Source organism: Bison bison, unplaced genomic scaffold (genome assembly GCF_000754665.1).
Source record: "Bison bison bison isolate TAMUID 2011002044 unplaced genomic scaffold, Bison_UMD1.0 scf7180017864533, whole genome shotgun sequence".
NCBI classification, from domain to species: domain Eukaryota; kingdom Metazoa; phylum Chordata; class Mammalia; order Artiodactyla; family Bovidae; genus Bison; species Bison bison.
The window spans coordinates 2,428,591-2,438,080 of record NW_011495082.1 but is presented as its reverse complement, the minus strand read 5'-3'; the positions used below and the strand labels follow the sequence as shown (position 1 = coordinate 2,438,080).

At 35.7% G+C, this 9,490-nt stretch overlaps 1 protein-coding gene across 2 annotated transcripts in view; it reads left to right on the top strand.

The window, feature by feature from the left end:
* TMEM161B (transmembrane protein 161B) overlaps positions 1 to 5,916 on the top strand; it is a 75,590-nt gene extending 69,674 nt beyond the window's left edge. Inside the window, exons 10-12 of one of the 2 annotated variants that reach the window (XM_010831900.1) lie at positions 1,923 to 2,097; positions 3,349 to 3,445; positions 4,624 to 5,916. In XM_010831900.1, coding sequence (XP_010830202.1) covers positions 1,923 to 2,097; positions 3,349 to 3,445; positions 4,624 to 4,901 — 550 coding nt within the window. In that variant the 3' untranslated portion in view covers positions 4,902 to 5,916. The remainder of the gene's footprint in view (positions 1 to 1,922; positions 2,098 to 3,348; positions 3,446 to 4,623) is intronic. The other variant, XM_010831901.1, reaches the window with a different exon arrangement.
* The last annotated feature ends 3,574 nt before the right edge of the window (positions 5,917 to 9,490 follow it).

Here is a 9,490-nt window from a genome sequence, read left to right as displayed (position 1 = left end):
CTGTGCTCCATTTTATTCCTTTTTTATTTGTTAGATCATTACATTAAGCGATTAGACAGCAGTGGTTTTTAATTTTTGTTTAAAATCCAAAGCCCATGTGGTAGATTGAGAAAGAATGGCTGCCCATTAACGCAGGTCCTTCGTCTGTCACATGGAGTAAATGGTTGGTCAAAGGCTTTTATTTGTAGTGACAAGCAAAAATGGTTAGAATGTAGTTTCAACCCAGAAATGTATTTAAACTCATCCATCCATGTGTTCTGCTTGGGCATCAAGAAATGAAATGCAGGCAGAGTCCATGCGTGCTTATAACCTCTTAAGAAAACCAAAAGAGAACATGTACAGTGGTACCTAGAATGGCTTCAAGAATTTGGAGAAATTTCTTCTGCCTTTTCTTTACCTGCATATTTTGCCCCAGGTCAGACTCTTTCCTGAGGTACCCTATCGTATCAACTGACCAAATACTTATGAAGTTAAGTAAGCAATCTGAACTAGAGGTACTAATCAGATAACTATTAGTGGGACTGTTACCTAAATCCTGAACTCCTCGTAAACAGGGCAGATATTTTTTGATTCACTGCCTCGTACCATTCCCTTCCTTTGTATTACCTGTCATCCTCAAAGTGTATATACTAGCTGTCTACCAGCCAAGCCGCCTGGTTGCACCACACCAGGGAGCACAGTATTGTCTGTAGGCCCCGGAAGGTTCAAGGCTGTGGACGGTCCTAAATCTTTGTGTACTCTTATTCTCACGTGACTGATGCTTTAATCTTACCGTTCATTATAATGTAAATGTATTGATAAAAGTTGGCCTTTATGCTTCCTAACCAATGTGCATTTCTCATGGCCTTGTAAAAAGGAAACCCCAAAAAAGCATGCATAATAAAGCCTTTGTTCCATCCCTCTATCACCTCTGTTTCATAAGTAGTTCAACCAAGACTGTATCCTTTCCCATCTTCTCTGCCTTTTCTGTTTCCTGTACTGTTCTTCAACTGTATTTCCTCAGGCAGCTTTTTCTGTATTGTAGTGTTAGTCCCTTTCCTAGGTGCTTACACTGGATGGAAGACAGGGATGATACCAGAGCCTATTTTGGAGCAAAGTGTTGGTTTTATATCTTTTCCCGCTCATTCTTCTTTATAGCCGTCCAGTCTACCCTCTTAGTCTTTAAGAATTTGAGGGAGACCCTTGTAAGTTCCACATCCTGTCTGGCAGATCACTAGACACATTTCAACAGTCCTATGTTTAACTACCTGATGTGTACTAGAAATTTGAATAGAGTCAGGCACGGTGTAAGCATTATCTTCAAATTACAATGTTATCTTTTATCAAAGCAGAAACCATGGTCTTTTTAAAATGTTAAACCCCTTAAGGACATCAGAATTTACCTCTTCTTTCTAAAGTCCTTTAAAGAACATCTAATTTTAGTGTATTATATCAGAATTCTTGATCCCAGTCAGAAATTCAGCAGAGTGAAAGATCCTACTCAGGTGTTTATGTGATCAAACAAAACTGTAGCCAGAAACAGATGGGTTGTTAACTTGATAGTTCACGGGCAAGCTCCTGGGGTTTCCTTCCTTCTTTCTTGTAGTCTCCAGTTTAAGAACTCCCAACTTCCCTTTTTGCTTAGAGTCATTCTCCTACCCCCATGCTGGAGGATGGATAGAGAAGGGAATCCCAAGTATTGCTCTACTTTTTTGTTTTAGACTTATCTGGTACTTCTTTGTTTCATGATGCATTTATTTGTTATGCAAGTGAAAGTATCCTGTAAGTCTGTGATAGAATGGGACACTTTTCATGTCTCCAATTGTAACTAAGTCTAAATTTACTTGTATTAAATATCTTATCCAATGAACATTAACACATATAACTAGCATGCTAGCATTTGTTGGTCTTTGAGAGCACCATATCAACTTTTTGATCTGTAGAATGACAGAAGCTACGTTCGATACTCTGCGACTCTGGTTAATAATCGTGCTCTGTGCTTTGCGGTTGGCCATGATGCGTAGTCACCTGCAAGCTTACTTAAACTTAGCCCAGAAATGTGTGGATCAAATGAAGAAAGAAGCAGGCCGAATAAGCACAGTTGAGCTTCAGAAAATGGTAAGTTTTACACTGTAGTCAAAATGAAAATTAGCAAATACTGATGGCACTAGCAGTAAAGAACCCACCTGCCAATGCAGGAGACCCAGGTTTGAACCTGGGTTGGGAAGATCCCCTGGAGGAGGGCATGGCAACCCACTCCAGTGTTCTTGCCTGGAGAATCCCATGGACAGAGGAGCCTGGCAGGCTGTAGTTATGGGGTTGCAAAGGATCAGAGACGACTGAAGCAACGAACACCACATGCACAAAAATAAAAGTGCTTGATTTCCTTCAGTAGTACTTTCATTCCATGATATTCTTATTATGAACAGATAGAATAATCTTAAACTGACAGATGTCAGAGACCTTGATCTGATTATAGTGTTAGGTGAGGAAAGGGTCTCAGTGCCCCTTCCTGCCTTAAGTACTTTAAGTATCATACAGTTTGGGTTACAAAGCTGTGGTTTATCTACGTTTGCTAAATGGGACTCCCCTAACTGATCTGAAAGACATCACAGTATATTGTATAGCTTTTGTGACTTAAAGAATAGGAAATACTAGTTTTAGTGACTAAATGTATTCCTTTTAACATTAATCCAAGTACTTGAACATGGAACATAAGTAAACATAAGTTTACTTAATGGAGAGCCCAGAAGAGGAAGGTGCTAGGAATCCATCCACTGTTGTAATGGACTAGGCCCACAACCTGATCAAGTCTTTCTAAAGAAACATGGTGTCAGATCCTCTTGTTTTTTACTCTGGAATTCCATCTTGACTCTATCAAGATTCAAATAACTTTTTATGTTTTACCTTTCATGTATTTTCATACTTCGAATTTTACTTCAGTCTAATGTAAATAGGGATTAATATTTTTATTTATGAGGGGTTTATGTTCATATATGACTCTTATTGTTATTTACTTTGATATTTTAGGTGTCTTCAGAAATTTTAGCATTTTGTTTTATATTTGAAATAAGTGAATATATGCCGTTTGAATTTCAGTGATTTTGTTTCTCCAATTTGTATTAATCACTTAACTATTTTTAAGGGATTTAATGTTTTTTTCACATCTTAAAGAACCTTCAAACTTAGCCTTTCTGAAGTCAGTCTGGGGGCATTTATAATGAAGTACAAATTTATTTCCAGTTAGCTTTCTTCCCATGGAAGGATTGTTTATCTTTTAAGCGATTCAGTTTGATGATTCAGTTTGATACAAAAGTTTAACTCACTCATAACATGTCAGCTGTGTTAGAACTTACCATGTTGTTTCAGGTCGCTCGAGTCTTTTATTACCTTTGTGTCATTGCGCTGCAGTATGTGGCTCCTCTGGTCATGCTGCTTCACACAACCCTGCTTTTGAAAACTCTAGGTAGGCATATCCTGGCAGCTGGGACGCTCACTGCTCTACTTTCTACCTGTAATTAATAGTGTTTTCTGTTACCTACAAAGAAATATGCCTCTTAAAATTGATTCTCTCTTTAGAAGTTTTATGAGGAAACATGGGAGCCTTTAAGCTCTAGAAGTTGATTCATTGATTTATCTTCTTGATTTTGAAAACTCAGACCCATATGGTTTTATAATGTTAAAAGAATTGTTTGCTAAAGTTTAATTCTGAGTAACTTGAGTGAACACTTTTTAATCTTAATATTTTGTATTTTAAGATTGTGTTAGTGCATAGCGTTTAAATTATTATGAGGTACTTTTAAATTTATGAATTGTAGGATCTTTTGGTGGGTTCTACTTCAGATAATTTAACGTGGATAGAATAAAGATTTCTTGGTGGCAGAACAAAGTTCTTCTATTAAGTCTGTTCACTAAGCAATCAAGCCCCTCTGTGGTGTTACTCAAGAATTATCTATTACCCGAGTTGATTATTTCTTTGCTTAGATCTGGCAGTCTGCCAATGTAGGGGTTTTAGAAGCCCAAAAGAATTAAAAGCATTGTTGGGTGGACTTACAGATACTATAGAGCTGATGATAGATGTAAATAATCTTTCAAGAATCTATGGAACATAAAAGAGTAGCTCAGTGGTGAATTATGTGACTCATATCCTATCAACATAGGAAAGTATATGACGAAAACACTTCTGGAGCTATTAATAGTCTCTCACATTGGGATCACAGATAGTTTCTGAGAAAGAAATTACTCTGATATTCTAGAGGTAGAAAAGATTCTAAGAAGTTACAGAATCTATTCTGTCACTCCAGTAGAGGTAGTTGATTCATGGGTTATATAGGGAAGAGAATGTTTTTGTTATTTTACCAGATTTTAATGCAGTTAATTAAAAGTAAATTAGTTTTTGGCTTTTATGTGTAGTTCTACTGAGAAGGTTAGATTATAGTCTGGTCAAGTTAAGTGAATTTTCCCTAAATATGTAGAAAGCTTATTATTTTACTTTATTTTCAATACTTTATTTTCAACATAAAATAATTTGTTGTGCCACTTCTTATTCTTAATTTGAAATATAAGTTAAGGAATTTTTTTTTTTAATAAGAAGCTTTGGAGTTACTTACTCTTCAAATTTTATTTGCATCTTTAATTTTCTAGGTAATCATTCCTGGGGGATTTATCCAGAATCTGTGTCTGCCTTGCCAGTGGATAATAGTCTACCCTCCAATTCTGTTTACTCTGAATTACCATCTACTGATGGGAAGGTGAAGGTAACTGTTACCCAAATAACAGTGGCACTGAGCAGCTTAAAAAACATTTTCACTCCTCTGCTTTTTCGAGGACTTCTGTCTTTTCTGACCTGGTGGATTGCTGCTTGTCTCTTTTCTACAAGCCTTTTTGGGCTTTTCTATCACCAGTATCTCACTGTGGCATGAATCTCAGTTAACAAAAACGGATATCAAAGTCACACTTTGAATTCAAATATCGTACCCTTGAAGGGCCAACGAAAACCAGAAGAAAGCAAATACAAAGAAAAGAAACCATATCAGAATATCTTGTTTTAAATACTTCCTCTGTATTCTCAGGGTGGATTAATGGTATTAATATTTTAAATTATAGAATAGGTTGTTAACTGCTATACTATGGTATTGAAATTTTAACTCCTTGCATTAAGGGATGTGAGAGGGCTATCTGCAGGTGTAATACTTCCAATGACCTTGGTTTACAGAAACCTCCATCAGTCTTTGGAACTTCTCATATGACTCCAGTTATTGATTGGTTCTGTTAATGGTATTAAGGTACTGTTGATATTCATAGTAGCTGCCTATAGAACAGTCTTCAAACTGAGCCATGCTTTAGGGGAGGGAAGGGAGTTAAAGTCACTTCTGTTGGTAATATACCACTCTTCAAACAGCAACAATGACAAAATCCAACAGAAAGGAAGAAATAGCTACTGTATATTACAGTAAAGAAAGCTGCATAGAAATTTTAAATTAAATGGAGATGTACATGCTTAATATTTACAAGTACTGCTGCTTGAGAGTAGTGAGAATATTGCTTTAAAATGCATTCTATCCAACTTGAGAGATCTTTTACATGATTGGCTACGTGAACATTTGCGGTCTTGCCATTAGGTTTGGACCTCCCATATTTTATTTTATTCTATGATCCTAAGTATAGTTCCTTTTAATAGTCTAAAAGTATTTATCAATGTTGATCAGACTTTTAAAAAATTACTTTGTAATCCTGCTGACTACCTGTATGTATTGTACATATATATATTATATATTAAATATATAATATATTGAGATTATAAAAGATGAAAATATTGGATTCTTATAATATTTTAAGTTGCTGAATGTATGTTAAAATGTGATTGAATGAGATGCGTTTGTATCTAGAAATTTTCTTTCTTCCTGGAATGAGATTAAAATACATTTTGAAAATTCATCCGAGTAAGCAGTTTATTTGCATTGCCTATGTGTGAGAGTCTAGAGAAGGAAATGGTCTTGCCTGGAGAACGTCTGTAGGGTCGCAAAGAGTCAGACACAACTGAAGCAACTTAGCACACACACGTGTGAGAGTACTCCCGATTTTATAAATACTTAGGTGATTGCTCCCCAACTAAAGTTCTTTTTCTATCATTAAAAAAAAAATTAGAACCTTTCCCACTCTAGACAAATCTGGTATCATTTAAGCCTATGTTATATAGGACTTGTTGTAATTTTGTAGAGATTTCATTTGCAGTGTTTTTCCTTTATAGGACAGAAATTGAAGTAATTTGAGAAATTCAAAAAATGGGGGGGAAAAGTAAATTTTTTTGAATGCTTTTTTACACGGGGAATGAATATAAGAGATAAACAGATTCCAGCCCCCCTCAAATGAATAGAATTTATTGGTAAATATTCTTGCGTTTAACTGTCTTGTGAGGCTATGTATTATGTTTCAGTGCTATTGTCACTGTTGAAAGCAGTTTTGAGGCTCTTCCTTCTTTTGGCATTGTTTTCAAGGCTTGTGGTTCATATTCATTTGAATAATCTCAGTATAGCAAATTCCTATCTTTTGGTGTAGATTAAATATTTTGAAAATAGCTGATATTTTGAATAAGACTAAGTAATAAAATAAGTGCTTAAGTTGGATAAAGGTCTTTGTGTGAATATAGCCTAATGATAGTTCATGTGTGTTTCCAAAAGAAGCATGCCAAATATATCTTGAGATATCAGCATTACTGAAATAAGTATCTTATAACAAGATTACAGTGAAGTATGACATTCATTTTGTATATGAAAGTTCTCACATGCTGGACTTGGAAAAAATCTCTCCTGTTGTTTATAACCATTCTAATTTTAAAAGTTATATTATGAAAGTTACAATTAAAGTTATTTTGATTTTCAAAGATTGTATAGTGGAGTTACATGGAGGAAAGGAATAGAATTCATTATTAGATGGACTAGCATGTATTTCTGAAATACTGTTGATTTCACTCTTTTTAAACTTGAATTCTCCCTAAGTATACCATGAATTTATAGAAGCCACTGGTTAATTGAAGTGGTGGCCTTAAGTTTTTTAGCCTTTTAAAGCAAATTTTGAGAGAAAGATGATTGTAACTACTAACTGGTTAATTTAAACATGTCTTTGTATCAAGGATTATATTAAATGCAAAAGGGTTTGTACTTTATGTAAACCAAGTAATATTTTGAAGTCGAGATATAATTCATATAAAGTTGTAGTGTAACAGTGGTTTTTTTGATATATGTATATGTTGCAAAGTGACTGCAAGTAATATTTTTGAATATCTCAAATTAGGTCAATAGAACTATTTTTTACATTAGACTCTAATCAGTATAAATGCTTCAGAAATCAGTTATTTTTATTTTATATTTTTGCCAGATTAACTGGGAACCCATAAAATCTTGCTTCCTATGGTCTGTAGAATATTACTTGACAATTTGTTGGTTCCTGCCCCTATCCCCTGGCCATTGCACTGTAAAAATTAGAGCTCTGAAAAAAAAAAAAAAAAATAGAGCTCTGTTCTACTCCCATTGATTGGTTCAAAATGAAAAGCATATTCTGCTGCTAAGTCACTTCAATCGAGTCCGACTTTCTGCAACCCCAAAGACAGCAACCACCAGGCTCCCCCATCCCTGGGATTCTCCAAGCAAGAACACTGGAGTGGGTTGCCATTTCCTTCTCCAATGAATGAAAGTGAAAAGGGGAAGTGAAATCGCTCAGTCATGTCGGACTCTTAGCGACCCCATGGACCGCAGCCGACCAGGCTTCTCCGTCCATGGGATTTTCCAGGCAAGAGTACTGGAGTGGGGTGTCATCGCCTTCTCCATGAAAAGCATATAGTTCTATCTAAATATTGTATTTATTTTGATAATCTTTGGTTTTTCCCCAGAATTTCAGTTGTTACGCATAAATGGCCAATGCATCCTTGCAGTGTGGACTCACTGTCTTATTGTTTCTGATATAAATATCATTGGTAAAATAGTGACATTTCTTCTTAAGTTATGATTCAGAAGAGATATTCATCTATTAGTGGAATTGATAGGTCCAGGAAGCAATAAGTAGAATTCATTATAAAGTCTGTAATGGGAACTTAACTGGGTAGATTTTATTCTTTCAAGTGAAAGATTAAATTCTCAGTATTGCAAAGCTTGAGGTCTCAACATTCTCTGAATTCATACACACTTTCTGAGCTATCTTATAATTGAAAATGGTCTATCATCGTATATGGCTATTCAGCAAAATAAAACTAAGTGATTTTTGAATGTCAGTCATCCTGTGTCTTCACAGAGCTTTAGGTGGCTTAAAGAATCAGATTTAAACACACTGTCCTAGAGCTTGAACCCAGTGTCTCAAATAGTCCTACATTCTCATCATCTAATTCCCATTTGTCTCATTATGTCTGTACTCTGAGTTTATAGCTGAGCTGATTATATGCCATGAAAACTCCAACATGGACATTAAGCATTAAGCATGATCAAAGAGCTGATGTCAACCTTTCCCTTCTTTTTTTTTTAAATCTTTAATGATTCAGAGAGTTGGCATTTTTTCTGTTCTGTTGTTCTGTGTTTTATTTCTTTTAAAACTCCCTGTATGTAGTTATTCCTCCCCTTTCTCCCATTTGGCAGAAAGCTACCCATTTTATTAAATGAAGTAGCATGATTTTGTAGCAAGAATGTTGATCTTAGAATCAGGAAGCATTTCTTTGCATCCCATTTCTACCTGCAATTAGTTTTTTTTTTTTTTACACTTACTAGACATTCAATCCATACTAATTAAATAAAACTGAATTGTCATCACTGTTGACCTCAGGGGTGTGTGTGTGTGTATGTGTGTGTGTGTGTGTTAGTCTCAGTCTTGTCCTGCTTTTTACAACCCTGTGGACTGTAGCCTGCCAGGCTTCTCAGTCGATGGAATCCTCCAGGCAAGAATTCTGGAGTGGATTGCCATGTCCTTCTCCAGGGGATAAAACTCAGGTCTCCTGCATTGCAGACAGATTCTTTATTGTCTGAGCCACCAGGGAGAACCTCAGGTTAATCATATGTTAAATAAAGTAAATAGTTTACATTAAATATATAACTATGTATTTCCAAATCTGATATTAACTTCTGTTTATGTTAGCATGAGAAAAATGAATAACTACTTTTGGCTTCAGGAATGGTTACATATCATATTAGTTAGAAGACATTCATTTATTGTTAGTTGAGAATGACTTTACAGAGAATATTTTCTCCAGGAGTATTTTGGTTTGTACTCATTTAATTCTTTGTTCAATTAATATGAATTCAGTTCAGTTCAGTTGCTCAGTCGTGTCCAACTCTTTGCGACCCCATGAACTGCAGCACACCAGGCCTCCTTGTCCATCACCAACTCCTGGAGTCTACCCAGACTCATGTCCATTGAGTCGGTGATACCATCTAACCATCTCATCCTCTGTCATCCCCTTCTCCTCCTGCCTTCAATCTTTCCCAACATCAGGATCTTTTCCAGTGAGTCAGCTCTTTGCATCAGGTGG